This window comes from Peromyscus maniculatus, chromosome 11 (genome assembly GCF_049852395.1).
Source record: "Peromyscus maniculatus bairdii isolate BWxNUB_F1_BW_parent chromosome 11, HU_Pman_BW_mat_3.1, whole genome shotgun sequence".
Taxonomy (NCBI): Eukaryota; Metazoa; Chordata; class Mammalia; order Rodentia; family Cricetidae; genus Peromyscus; species Peromyscus maniculatus.
Window position 1 is genome coordinate 65,912,372 of NC_134862.1, and position 15,842 is coordinate 65,928,213.

Consider the following 15,842-nt stretch of genomic DNA (forward strand, 5'->3'; position numbering starts at 1 on the left):
CCAAACTATTTCTTATTGTTAAGATATGCAATGAAGTTTATCTAAGTTTTAAGTTTTGCCAGCACTCAATGGAAGGCCATCAATGTCAGGAATGCTTGGCTTCTCTGAAGAGATATTTGAAATTTGAGATTTTAGATAACTCCAAAATTAGACAAAAGATTGAAATTTTGTAATAAAAAAATAAACTCCAGGATAGACTGCAACCCTAATACAGCTTGAAATGAATTTTCATTCATGTTCACTTAACTGAGTCATGATATAAGTGGAAAAAGAAATGATTCCACTTAAAAAGCGAGGACCACCCACAAGAAAACTGAAAGATCAGTTAAAAATAAGCTCTTTCCCCAGGTTAACCGTGAGGGTAACTGTTAGCAAGCCGTGCTCCTACAGAAAGTGGCAGGATAGTTGACAAACCACCGGATCACAGATTCCATAAATATGGAGGTAATACACAACACCAATACAGTTACAGTGCGGCCATCCATAGCCAGGCAACCTGTTCTTCCTTGTGTTTGGTCCCTTTATCTGTCACACATGAATAGTTCTTACTGTTCTGTATTAAAGATGACATACGTTTTACAGGAACAAAGGATTACATGCTGGCAGTTATTAACATTATTTCTCTGTTGACGCCATGCAAAAATGCTAAAACAAATTATGGAAGTATCAACAACTGAAAATCCTACTTGTGGCCAGCATTTACTTCAGACTATCTGCTTTATTTTTTTAAAGATTAATAAGCTCTTAAAAAACCACAAGCACAAGAATGATATTAATCCAACTGATTTATGCCATAAGTCTTTGAAAGTAACCAACTCTCACAACAGAATAAAAGAACATCAGTGGAACTTTATATTTCAAAAGAATGAGGGTAAAAAGGATGCGAGGAAATGGAGAACAAGGCTGAAATACTGGTAAGGAAAGACCTACAGCTAGGTACCATCTGCTCCGAGTTCATTTTCAGAATCCAAAAGGAAAGGACTTGAATGTGTTCTACTGCTGTTTAGAATAAAATATATAATCAAAATAACAGAGCCGGCAAGGTGGCCCAGTGGCTAAAGGTACTTGCTGCCAAGCCTGATGACCTGCGTCTGTTCTCCAGAACCCACACAGTACAAGGAGAGAACTGACTCCTGCAAGCTGTCCACTAGCCTCTGTATGTCCTCCCAATAGAAATGAGTAAATATAAAAAGTTAGGAAGTAAAATTAATCCAGTGTGTATTATCTATTAAACCAAAAAATGAAAATGGAATCAAATTCTTAAGATATAAATGCCTATATTTTTCATTATCAAATATTTTTTATTTTGATATTTTCAAAATCTCCCTTAGGGATTTTGATATCCCTGTCAATGACTTTTATGTAGTATTTCACCAAAGGGAAAAGGCAAGTTTTCTTTAGTTCCTCACAGAAAGAAGTGTAGGGCAGGACTGGCAGTGTGGGCTGCTCAGTGTTAGACTGTCTAGCACTTATGAAGACCTGGGTTCAATCCCCAACACCAGGAGGGGAGACAATTAGCCATTGGTGTGTAGCTGTAATCTCGGCATGGGGACAGGGGATGAGGGAGACTGGACACAGACAGATGGCATTAACAGATAGGAAGATGGTGTAACTCAAGGCTGCTAGCATACACACCCAAGACCATGTCTTCCAAAAGCCCAAAACAACAGCAAAAGTAACTGTAAAAAGCCTGGGACCTTGCTGAAATTACTTTAATAGAAATTATTCAGAACAATAATTTTAAAAATTTTAAAACAGCAGACATTTTTAAAACCAACATCATACTGAAAACTATGTTCTGAGATCAATTCCTGGCCCAAAAAAAAAAAAAAAAGATAGTTTAAGGATTCTTTTAAACTTACGCATGCCTTAAAATTTTCATGAACTGTGATGATGGATTACAAATCTATTGTGAGAAATGATACACATCTCCTCTAACACAGGAAACGAAGCCATTTGTGAAGTATGGCTATCAACCAGATTCCTTGTTGTTAAGGCCATGTTCAGTACCATGTACCCTGGGATAGAGCTACTGCGTTCCGAGCTGTGTCTTGTAGGAGCCCTAAGTATGGTGCAGAGTCACTATAGCTGTCAGCTGAAGCACCAGAAACAAATGGTGTGTGTGTGTGTGTGCGCGCGCGCGCGAGCGCGTGCGTGCACAGGATCTACCAGGTGCCTAAGGAACTGTAAACATACTACATGAACATAGTACTATCTCACAAAAGAGATTAAAACAAAGTTTCCAGAACTGGAAGGCCCAGAAATGGATCCTTTGATTAGTTAGCTGCATCAGCAAGTATGTGTTAAATGTTTCCTTTATTTACATCCTAAAAACCTCCAAACCAAACCCAACCAGCCGAACAACAACAAAGAAACCCAAAGACACGGGCTTATACATTTGGTCAGAAGGGAATGTATTACAGAAATAAGAGAGGGTGGTTTTTTTTGGAGAGCAGGGAGTGGAGGGGAATGGAACACTGCATTGCAAAAGATCGTAAGAGCATTCTTATTCTTTTTCAAAAAAAAAAAAAACTCCCCACATGGAAACGTGATATTTCAGTTGAAATATAAAGGAGAACATGGAAAAAGCTATCTCTTGAAGACTGAGGGAATTATATCTCCATACATCAAGACAGTTACTTGATGTCTGCAAAAGGGCTGGGCAATTCACAAAAACGTCTCTCTGCTTCCCTCAGCAGCATCACGGTTCACTTAGTTTCAGTGCTCACAGTAAGCCTTTCTCAGGACATATTCTAATTCGGTCGCGCTACTGCATTTTTCCATGACGTGAGTTAAGTAGAAATGAGGTTCAGAAAGCACACATGGAGAAGTATTTACCATGTTTCATCAAATTCAATTACTTTTGAGCCATGTTCTAGTTTCCCTCTGCAGCACAGCAGAACTTCCCCGCCAATCTCGTCCACAGCCCTTCAAGAGCGCTCTGCAGGGGCAGGACAAACGGACGCTGCTAACGGGCTTCAGATCTAAAGCAACAGCTCACACACAACAACGTGTCCTTGACATTTGCCAAACTACTCCTCCCTGGACAAAGTGCATCCTTGTCTCAAGAGCTTTGACTGCACTGTCTAAGCTGACCACTTTTGACCTTGAGTGCAACCCCAGAAAACCATTCCAAGAGAGGGTGAGTGGACTGCCAAGAAAGGGGCTCCTACTTCCTCACAGTGAACCCACACTCAAGTACGGATACTTTTTGACAATATGGAAGAACTGCACTGATATATAAATCCCTAAGACCCTTTCAGAAAATCTTTACAATGAATGGTTGGCTTTAATTACTAACTTTTAATGTTTTTTAGTTTTAAAAATGCATGACGTGTGTGTGTGTGTGTGTGTGTGTGTGTGTGTGTGTGTGTGTGTGTGTGTGTGTGTACACGTGTGTGTCATGTGTGTCTGTAGAAGTCAGGATGTGGTTCTCCTTTCCACCTCGCCATGGGTTCTGGAGAGTGAACTGTCAGGACTGTGTGACAGGAATGTGTCTGCTGAGCCACTGAGAGCCCTTGATGATTATTTCAGCACTGAAAACATTACTAGTTTAGAGCATCTGTTGGGAACAGCTGTTTGGGAATTACCCTTTCTCTATGCACTACAGATCCTTTCTCTAAGAACATCTACAGACAAAATGGAGACTGGGGAGCAGTATGAAAACTGAGTATGAAAAGAACAGTGAATTGAGTGTTAGCGTTCAAACACCCTCAGCTGAGTTCTGCCCATCGAATGTACAGTATCTTATAAGAGCTTGCGGTTCTGGAAACTGGCCTATTTTCACATGAATAGAAAAGGATTTTAAAATCAAGGAAAGTTAAATTTTGAAAGCTCAAGACCTAATGAATTTCAAATGAAAATAAAATGTGAAAAAGCCAGTATAGGATGTAAATTAGCAACAAATCTTCTCAACACATTTCAGTACTAAAGCTCAGGAATGAAAAAAAAAAACAAACACGGAGCCATTTGTCTATCATGTAAACTAATAATCAGTAGTCATATGAGATTTACTTCCTGTTCTCTTAAGAAAATCAAGTATGAAGGCTGGAGAGGCGGCTCAGTGGTTAGTGTGTTTGCTGTGCTACCTGAGGATGGAAATCTGGATGCCGCATCTACGTGATGAGCTGGCATCTGAAAACGTCTGCGACTCTAGTTCCAAGGGATCTGACACCATTCTGAACACACATACCTGTATACTCAAGTAGAGTGCACGTGTACACACAAATCAACTTAAAAAAAAAAGAGGCATGCTTGAACAGATTAGGCTTACTGAAAAGGTTTGCTACTAAACCAAACTGTCAGTTCAGGAAAAGGACAATTTTTAAGCTGGAAACGAAACTGAATCATAATTACTTATGTGGCTAGTTTCATCTGTCAAGTCTACCAAGTATTTATGCCATATCTTTCTCATTCTAGAATAGATGTTCTTCACAGAACAAAGTAAGGATGAGCCACATGAGGACTTACCAACACTAAATCATATAGCTGCTGAAATATATGGTCTCAACAGAATCATTTTAAATTCTTTGCCAACTACATTTTTTTTTAGAAGCAGGCCCTGATCTATAACCCAAGGTAGCCTCTAACTCATGATCCTCCTGTGTCCACCTCCAGACTGCTGAGATTATATGTATTATCACTACAACCGACTTCCTTTGGTTTTTAATTCTTAGACACATGCATCTCATTCGCTTACACTATATGAGAAGCAGAGGAAGGGGGAGGAGATGAAATGTAGCAAACCACAGGTCTGTGCTGTGGGATGTCTTTCTGTATGCTGTGAATATGTGCTGCTATGATTGGTTAATAAAGAAGCTGCTCTGGCCTATGGTGAGTCAGGGTATAGACAGGCAGGAAATACAAGCAGACAGACAGGAAGAAAAAAGGAGAAGGGAAGAAATGCCAGCCTGCCACCCAAGGAACAACATGTTAGCAGACTGGTAAGCCACTGAACATGTGGCAAAACATGGATTAATAGAAATGGGTTAATTTAAGATATAAGAGCTAGCTAGCAAGAGGTCTGCCATAGACCATACAGTTCGTAACTAATATAAGCTTCTATGTGTTTACTTGGGTCTGAGCGGCTGCGGGACTGTGGGTGAGAGAGATCTGTCTGGACTGTGGGGAGCCGGGCAGGACTGGAGAAACCTTCAGATTACAGGTTTGTATTCAAGCCATATTAAATCCACAAGGGAGGGACAGAGTCCATTTTGGCTCAGTAAATGTTGGTGTCAGCTGAGGCACTGAAAGAAAACTGCAGGCTATAGAGCTGAGTCATGCAAATATTCTACACAAGTATATTATTACATTCAAACACAAGTAAAACAGCACTGCTGAACAACGGGGAAAGGCAGAAAGGGCAGTGCAACCAGTGCAATAAGCAAGTGTCTTCCAGCAGGATGTGATGGCGCACACCTTTAATATCAAGCAGCAGCAGATAGATCTCTGTGGGTTCCAGGCCAGCCAGAGACACATGGTGAGACCTGTCTCAACAAAACAAAGGATCTACTCAAGTGCTTACTTTGCAATGTTCAAAAGTACACAATGGGATACAGATAAGATTAGAGGTGAACTAAATAGAAGCTGAGATGGAGATCAGATCTGCAAGAGGGGGAAGAGCTCATGTAAGCACATGTTCAACTACAAGTCAACAGAAGTATCTCAAGTCAACTGATTTGATAGTTCAGTTTCAGAAAATTAAGTAGACAGACATACAGGCCCAGCCTAGAGCTGAGGTTATTAAATACTGTATGTCAAACCTGACATATAGTATAAAAAAGCAGACAGACATCTTTATATGACTACATATTTAAGAGAAAAAGCAGACAATTAAACGAGGCCCAGGAGTTTAGGGGGTGGCCAAGGGAGTCCAGGAAGACTCTCCAAGAGCAGAAGTAATTAGCACCTTAACCACAAAATTAAGATGAAGTCTGAGAAGCACACAAAAGAAAGCTATGGGACATGGCCAAGTAGGTGACGAGAGCCATCACACACTGAGTGACAGATGGCAACAACAGGGTTTCTTCTCCTCAAGTACATGGTGACAGTGAAAGGTTAGGCTCCAAGACACAGTAACATGTATAAGGAAAGGGAATCTGGGGTCATTCAAGACCAACCAGAACACACAGTGAAGATAATGGTCCTGGTATTTTCTACAAGTTAACATCTTCACATCAGAGCTTGCCTTGTCTGCTTCCGTTCCCAAGGCTTGGAGAGAAGGGGCAGTCTCCAACAGAAAACCTTCCAGATCCTACTCAATAACTTCCCTTCTTTTTCTCTGTATGCACAGAGGTTCGTGAATATATACACGACTCTGTGCACACACAAGTACATATGTGCATACACAGTTTCAACTTATGTACCAAGTTTCCTCTATGAAACAATGTAGAACAATGATCCCTGAACTAGAAATCACAGCATAATGATTCATTTGTCGTTTTTCTCATTGCTAATTAAAAAATCAACTTTTCCAAGAAGATAACAAATTATGGCATTTAATATAGAAAAGTAATTCAGTGAGAAGGCAATCATAGAATCCATAAATTTTTGAATTCGAGAGTTTAGTGGGTATAATTGGAGCAAGCTAGATAGACCCATTAGACTGTGGATATATTATAAATGAGTTCTTAGAGGACAAAGTCAGATTTCCATCTCTATGTGCTTGGTTCTCAATTTTGAAGGAGGTGGAGCAAGGATGTCACTGGACTTCAAAGGAAATAGACTGAAATCTAAGCATAGAAGATTGAAATAAACTGATTGAAAGCTCAGCATAGAAAAGCCCCATTAGAACCAAAGACCACCAATTCTCAGTCCAATGAGCCTATACAACAAAAGGCTTATTTGTGCTCTGTATGAGCACAAGGACAACAGTTTTAAAAGCTCCTTTATTCTTTCTTTTCCCAAATTACATTTCTAAATATGGGCACAGCTAAGCTACGATCTAAAAAAAAGTAGTGGCTATTAACTACACTCCATTTTAGGTTACTATGCCTTCAATAGGGTATGACTATATCTCTATTCCACCGTAGGAGTCTTAGGACAATGTTATTAGTCAAGTTTTCTCTGTGAACTAAGACTGATGTTCTCTATGACAGAAGGAAGTTTACGAAACAGCCTTTGAGTCTGCCTTTTAGTCACTAATAATGTAAAAACTTTAAAGGTGACATTGAAATATCCAAAACAAATAACACACTTGTAATTACTCTCAGAAATTTCTCTCTGTAATTCCACTATAGATAACTACTTAAAAGGTAGAGAGCAGATGGGCAGCAGGATGAGAAACAATCGCTTATCATCTAATACATTTCTACAGAGTCAAACCAACTTGTTTTGATGCACCTTGGATATGCATCATCTACAGCATTTCCTGTATCTTTATTTACATACAAATTTAAAAGGATAGCTTATTTGGGGCCTTTTAAATCTCAGACAGTCAACAAAACATTATTCATATTTTGGTGAAAAAAATCTACAATTTTATTATTTTTGGAACTTATTAATACTGTAAGATATTTTATATAAAGATCTAAGTTCTTATCAAATGTTAAAATACAAAACTGTCATGCACTAACCTTAATTTTCACAGTGAAACAATTCAATTCATTTAGGCAAACAGTAATACTGATAACTGATTGAATCCACTCCTCAGAATTCACACACACCAACTGTCTACTACATCAGGCTTGGACCAATGTCTTCAGTTAATATATAAAGCTTCACTACAAGGCATTGTTTCAGTCATTAAAACCATTACTAATATAGCTAAAACATATCATTTACTCATGGCCCATTTCTAAGTTCATGTTACACTCTATGGAAAACCTGAGGACAAAGGGCTAATTTAATATGAAAAGCATTTCAAGTAATAAGGCAAACACATCTTTACCTAATTTTTTTCAGCTTAGAATCTTACACATGCACTTTAAAAATTACTTTGCGTTTCATAAAACAAACAAACAAACAAACAAAAAAAAAAAAAACACGACAGATTCAAAAGAGCAACAGCTGGGAACGACAAACACACAGTGGCGTAACTCACCTAAATAGGGAATGCAAGGTGTCATCTTTAAGCTACTTATATAGTCTCTGAGTCTTTTGTAGTTATCTTCTTTACTCATTACATATTCTAATTTTTCAAAGGTAGTTTTGTCTTTTCGACTTAATAACTAAAAAACAAACAGAAAAGCCTAAGTTATTTACAAGTGCCATCTTACTTTAGCAAAGAACTGAATGGGAGATGTATTTACCACAAATCTGGACTTTAATTTCAAAGTGATACTTTCCTTAATTTCATTATGGTAGGAAATAAATAAAACAAAACCAGACACATGCATTAATAACTCAAAGTATTTATAAAACCACCTTTATATGCACATAAATGAACCTACTAAGTGGTAAACTATAACACAATCTTTACTACTTTATGTAATTAAGCCATTTTTATTGTTTTTTTCTAACTTAAAATAATGACATGTATACATTCAGCTCAAATGCCCAAGACTGCCTCCTCAAAAATCATTCCTTCATAATCTCTAAGAAACACTCAATTTTAAGTGATGTAAGTAACAACTTTTCTGACAAGCCCAGTTGTGGCTGGTCTTAACAATAGCTGGGAAGACTCCCACCGCCCGTAGTTTTTACTTCTGATAACAAATTTTCTTCTTGAACAGCGCTTTATCATACAGACCATTACCAAAAGACTGTTTCAAGTGGCTTGAAGAGACAGTTTTAGTACATGCCCTTTGAGATTACTACAAATAATCAAGGATGGTAAAGACAATAAGGTTAGTACCCACCATACTAAGTGAAAGCTCCTGGATGTGCTGTTCTGTTAGCATTCCAAAGACTGTGGATTAAAACCTCTGAGGTTACGATTTCCTCACAACACAGCAAGACTTGACTTTATTACATGTTAAAATACTGGCTCTTTGTACAGCATGCAAACATTTCACTTACAAAATTGTCATCTAATTCTGCTCTAAGGTAAACAAGAAAGCTTGTGTATTTTATTAGAGATGACAGAGAATGAGAGTCAGTCACAGGGTTAGCAAGTAGAAGAATGTACTAACACTCTCAGCCACCCACTTACACAGCTGTGTGCTTCTGTTTCTCAGGGTCTCAAAGACTGGTTCTGATAACAGAACATTCTGACACCTAATCCACTAGTCTTTCCTGGCCTGTAGGCAAGTCTGTGGTACATTTTCTTGATTAATGGTTGATGTGGGTGGACCCAGCTCACGGTGGGTGCGGTGAGTGTGGTGGGTGCGGTGGGATGCGGTGGGATGCAGCAGGCAGTCCTCAGTTGTTATGAAAATAAACCGGGCAAGACTATGGTAAGCAGTGTTCCTCCACGGCCTTGCTTCAGTGCCTGCCTCCACCAGGTTCCCGCCTCGGCTTCCTGCCCTGACTTCTCTGCTGTAAGATGAAATAAACTCTTTCCTCCCCAAGTTACTTCTGGTCATGGTGTTTTATCACAATAACAGAAACCCTAAGTAAGATACCAATTTATAATACTTTCCCTGTCCTATGTCAGGGATCCAAGGCAAAGATCTATTTCTGAGTTCTATTCAGTTTGATATATATCACAGTTTGATATATTCACACACATACATATATATCTGCTATTACATTGCCAAAATTATACAATAATCTTATGTGAAGGCAAAGGCTGGTGTCTTCAAACCCCACTTTCTCCTACAGGCATATTCTGCCTTCTTTTTTTGTTTGTTTGTTTGTTTGTTTGTTTTTTTGGGGTTTTTTTTTTTTGAGACAAGGTTTGGTTTCTCTGTAGTTTTGGTGCCTGTCTTGGACTAGCTCTGTAGACCAGGCTGGCCTCAAAACTCACAGAGATCCACCTGCCTCTACCTCCTGAGTGCTAGGATTACAGGCGTGAGCCACCACCACCCAGCTAATATTCTGCCTTCTTAAACCTAGCATTTTCTTAAAAATTTTATAGCTGATCTTTACCCCCATAGTATTGGCACATAAATAAATGCTAAGATAAAATTGTCTGTATTTAAGGTATACACACACACACAAACACACACACACACACACACACACACTATATGATCCTAAGCTAACAACATTTTAGATGGGTTTTCTCAGCAAATTCCAAGTATAAAATTATTACCTGTAGTTACTATGCTTGTACCTTAGATCTCAAAATTTATTCTATAAAACTAGACTTTGTATCTACCCATTGAACTACAGATATCTTCCAGTTACCCTCACCTTGAAAAATGCTCATTCTATTCTCTACATCTACAAATTCAACTTTGGATGCTACACATCTGATTCAACATTTCTGTCTCTGGCTTCGAGTCTTCAGGTTCATCTATGTGGGTGCGAACGGTCTACACCCCGGGGATGGTGAGTGACTGCTAACATGGGAAGCACAGGTAGCTCCTGAACCTTCTCATGTCAGTTCCTTTGGAAATGGACTCATATGACCTGCTGGACCACACCAGAGCTTTCAACTCCTATTCTATCTCTATCATGACTGCACCATTTCATTCCCACCACTGGTAAGCAAATTCCTTTTCATGTCTATACCCTCACCAACATTTTTGACTTCTTATCTTTTTGGTAGCAACCAGTCTAGCAGGATTTGCACTACCCTGATCATTAGGGGGGGTTAAATATCCCCCACATACCTATTGGCTATTTGCGTGCATTCTTTTGAAAAATGTCTGTACAGGTATTTTGATCATGTTTAAGCGAATTACTTTCTTGCTACTGCACTGAATGAATGTCTTGTGTATTTGGGCATTCGCCTCTTCACGGATGGAGTCTGCAGATACTTTCTCATCCACAGACCGTCCCTCACTCTGCCGACTGTCTTCTATGAGTTCTGCTTTGACAGACTGCTTTCATTTGTCTATTTTCATTTTTGTTGCCTACACTTTGGGAGTCACATTCAAACGTAACTGTGCAGACCTGTCAAGACGCTTTCCTCCTATGTCCAAACGTGCATCTCTACCCTCGTCTTCTACGCTGCAACCAGAACTGCCTCACTAAGCTCTGCTCACAGGTTTCTGAACAGGTTTACAATGCACCTCCAATTTCCCAAACTCCTCCACAAACTAATTCCACAGGCTTTCCGAACCACATCAGCAGGTACAGTTACAGCAACAATCTTGATTCTTGGGACCACCCTTAGGTACAGTTTTCTATCACTGTGACAAAGACCTGGGATAAATCTACTTACAAGGAAGAAAAGACTTAACTGTGGTCCTGTTGCTTTGGTCTGTGATGAGGTAGAACATCTTGCAGAGCACATGTGGCAAGGCCAGGCTGCTTACCTCATGGAAGTCTAGAGATACATGTGACCATGAGAGACTACCGCAGGGATGTAACTTCCTGCCACTAGAAGGTGTCACTACTTCCTAAAAGACCTCTACCACAGGATCCTTCAGGAGACACTGAAAATCTAAAACACTTTAGGTTAAGTCTGAAATGTCCCATTCATGGGCTAATTCGTTTGAACATCTGGTCTCCAGCAACTGGTACTACTTGGGGAGGTTGTGGAACCTTTGGGACATATGTCTTGGCCAGAAATAAGTTGCTGGGAGCAAGTCTTAAAGGTTAGACCTGCTTTTGGTATTGACTTAGGCTCCAAAGGAGTTCCAGCTGTCTACTACTGCAGTCAGGGAACTGTTCTGTATGGTGGACACACCCCATCTGTGATTGTGAGCCAAATTCTCTCTTAAGCTATTTCAAAATCAGATGTTGTCACAGCAACAGGAAAAGGTAACTTATTACATGTAACAACTCTATACTACTATCCAATAACCCCTCATTTTCATCTCTCTCAGTTTCTGGCTACCACTGTTCTACCATCTCTATGAGTCTGACCACTCCAGGAAGCTCAAATAAATGGATCCTATTTGTCCTTTTATGCCTCTTCACTTCACACAGTGCATCTGTAAGGCTCGTCTGTGGTATAACATGTTGCAGAGTATCCCATGTGGGGCTGAATAATAATGCACTCTTATGTGTATAGTACATCACACTTATCCGCCATTCATCTCTGTACAGACACCTGGGTTGTTTCTACTTTTTGGCTCCGATAAACATTTATGCAAAAATATGTTTATAACTCAGCTTTCAATTCTTTTGGGCATATGTCCAGAGGAGGAACTTATTGCACTGCATGGCAATTCTGCTTAATTCTTAGAGGCATTTTCATTGTTTTTAATAACTTCTTTCTTTTTAAATAATTTAAAGCTTCCCTTATAGACAAGCAAATTAATCTAAATTATCCTCCCCCCATTTCTTTTTTTTTAAAGATTTATTTATTTATTATGTACACAGAAGAGGGCACCAGACCTCATTACAGATGGTTGTGAGCCACCATGTGGGTGCTGGGAATTGAACTCAGGACCTCTGGAAGAGTAGTCAATGTTCTTAACCTCTGAGCCATCTCTCCAGCTCCCCACCCCATTTCTTATAGAAAAAAAATATCCTTTTCTGATTTGGTTATGGCAGCTAAGTGCCCTGTGTTGAACAGTAACGTGAAAGTGGCATCCTTTTCTTTCATATTGAGAGAATGTTCCTAATGTTTTACCTATTATAGGATAGTAAATGCTTTGTAACATGTCCCTTTTATCAATTAAAAACCTCAAAACAAACAAAACCCCTCAAGACTGTAGTCACTAAAACATAATACAAATGGGTATGAAACATCTGTGATCTTACACTACCCCGTAAGTTCAGATGCAATAGCCTACTCTTCCCATCTATACCCAGTGTGACTCAGGGTCGTTCACAAAACTTCCATCCTTAGCTTTCCCCATCGACCTCAGCAAATATCTTTTCCTTTCTTATTATAAACCTTTCAATTTAAGCCTGGGAGGGGCTTAGATATAATTCTTGTTCTTCAAGCTTCACAATCTCTCCAAGCTTATCACTCCATTTTCCTCCTCCAAGTCCTCAGTATATATGATGTTCTAACACTGATTCACTGTCCAGCAGACTTTGTGTGATGATGGGGGTCTATGTCTGTGCTGTCCAAACAATGGCTGCTAGCCAACATTCCTGAGCACTTGCAATGTGGTTAGTATGGCTGAGGAACTGGAGTTAGATTTAAATTTTTTTTTTTTTTTTTTTTTTTGAGACAGGGTTTCTCTGCGTAGCTTTGCGCCTTTCCTGGAACTCACTTGGCAGCCCAGGCTGGCCTTGAACTCACAGAGATCCGCCTGGCTCTGCCTCCCAAGTGCTGGGATTAAAAGCGTGCGCCACCACCGCCCGGCTTAGATTTAAAATTAATAGCTACCCACGGCTACTATATTAGACAAGAGAACACTGAGTAACAGTGTCACTGTGTGAGACAAGAGAACACTGAGTAACAGTGTCACTGTGTGAGACAGAGAACACTCTAGGTTACTGTCATTTATGGTCGACCAGTAACTTCCCCCTATATCTTTGCGATTTTAGAAGCAGGAAAAAAGAGCCCATGAACCATCACTTACTTTATCATCACTTACTTTATCATGGGTCTCACTGCTTACGTTCTCCATGTGTGGCAACACTCGCCAGTCTCTTCTCCTCACTTCTTTCCCAGTTATCCATCCCACTTCCGCCATCTTCTCCCACTGCTCTCATCTTAAAATAGCATGGCCTAGTGGACTTTCATGGTCCCTGTCATGTGTTCCTTCCTTTTCACCACCCACCTTTTCTCACCTTTGTTTGCTTGGCTTAGCTTCCTCATTGTACAATGAGACAACTCCTACATTCTCTCTTTCACCTCTCATGCTACTTACTCTAGATCACTCTAGTCCAAACATGAGTAAAAAACCTCATTTGGTTAAATATAATTCTCGACAGTATACCACACTTATACTGAGCCTGGGCCTGAAAGTATGTAATTGATGGTTGCTTTCACTTTAAATTTATGAGCAAAAATCTTTCTAAAGCTCAGCGACCTTTCATGCCTCCCAAGACATGGTGCTTTCATACTCTCCTGGATGACATGTCTGTCTTTCTTTCTTCAAACTTCCAAAAGCTTTCAAAATTCTCAACCAAAGACTTTGTTTCTAATGAATCAAAACAGTGAACTAATTCCTTTCTGTCTAACTAAAGATATACCTGAAGTAGTTATTCTTTTTCTCACCAGCTCCCCGAGTCTATTACATCATTTTTACCAGCACAAACCTTCCTGGTCACAGACCCCATCTCTAAAATCAAAAGCATTGTGCCACAAACTTTCAGTCTCCTATTCCTCTCCTGACAGTAGCCAGGTCCTCAACCTTCTACAGCAGACTTTCTCACAGGCACAGTCTACACTTACTGGCCTCGTCCTCCCTCTGCCACCACTCTCAATTCCAATCAGTTTTTCAGCCCACCACGACACCAACAAGACCCCTGCCAACATCACCACTACACCAACAAGACCCTGCCAACATCACCACTACACCAACAAGACCCCTGCCAACATCACCACTACACCAACAAGACCCTGCCAACATCACCACTACACCAACAAGACCCTGCCAACATCACCACTACACCAACAAGACCCCTGCCAACATCACCACTACACCAACAAGACCCCTGCCAACATCACCACTACACCAAAAAGACCCCTGCCAACACCACCACTACACCAACAAGACCCCTGCCAACATCACCACTACACCAACAAGACCCCTGCCAACATCACCACTACACCAACAAGACCCCTGCCAACATCACCACTACACCAACAAGACCCTGCCAACACCACCACTACCCCAACAAGACCCCTGCCAACACCACCACTACACCAACAAGACCCCTGCCAACATCACCACTACCCCAACAAGACCCCTGCCAACACCACCACTACACCAACAAGACCCCTGCCAACATCACCACTACACCAACAAGACCCCTGCCAACATCACCACTACACCAACAAGACCCCTGCCAACATCATCCATCTTCTCCAACTCTTAGATCCAACCGTCACCTCAAAGTTCTCCCTGTACTCAGCCTACAGAAATGTTTTGCAAAGATGATGTGTTTTCCTATAACACTTGTTTCTCCTATCCATGACTTCCTCCCTTATTGATTATCTTAGGTATCTAGCTAGTGTTGGAAAGCTGACACCATCCAACTCTGAGATATCCTCTCCTCATGCTACTGAAAAAAATGCTGCCCTATTTTCCTTTTCATCCTATTTTTCTTCTGATATTTGTTACTATACAATTTATTTATTGTAGATTATCAAATGAAATTTTTTAAGCTTATTAAGTTTATTATAAATTAGTAGAACTGTTACCAAACAAAAAACTTGTTTTCACAGAACTAGATAGGGGTAACAAAAATATTTTCAAGGAAAATAACAATTAATTTTAAGGAAATATATCTCACTTCTAAATCACAATATAAACCAAAGTATAAAATATATATATATATATATAAATAAATAAACCAAAGTATATGCCTTTCCTTGGAATTTTAAAGACAGAGTTCAGAACTGTACTTGGGTCATTTCCAGCCCCCTCCATGAAATTCAGATTTTAAAGAGTGAGATCATCATAATTAAAAAAAATTTTTTTTTAAGATAGAAAATCCTTTACCTGGTATTTATAATGGGAAAATAAAGAATATAAGCTATTCACACTAATAATTTTCCAATATCAAAACTCTATAGTTTCCAGATAAAACCTATCCCTTATACACCAGGAAAAGCAAGAGCAGCATTTTCTGGATTAATTATGAACAAAGTGAGGGGCCAGGGAGGAAGCTCCTTTAGTAATGTGCTTGCATTGGCAGCACCAGGCCCTGAGCTGAACAATCCCAGGCCTGGGGGTTGTCCTCTGGTTTCCAAATACACATGCATTAACACATGAACA

At 39.8% G+C, this 15,842-nt stretch overlaps 1 protein-coding gene across 20 annotated transcripts in view; it reads right to left on the bottom strand.

The window, feature by feature from the left end:
* Positions 1–15,842, bottom strand: part of Ralgps2 (Ral GEF with PH domain and SH3 binding motif 2) — a 140,633-nt gene that overhangs the window by 59,760 nt on the left and 65,031 nt on the right. For all 20 annotated transcript variants that reach the window (XM_076547753.1, XM_076547746.1, XM_076547748.1 and 17 more), the window contains one exon: positions 8,042–8,168. In XM_076547753.1, coding sequence (XP_076403868.1) covers positions 8,042–8,168 — 127 coding nt within the window. The remainder of the gene's footprint in view (positions 1–8,041; positions 8,169–15,842) is intronic.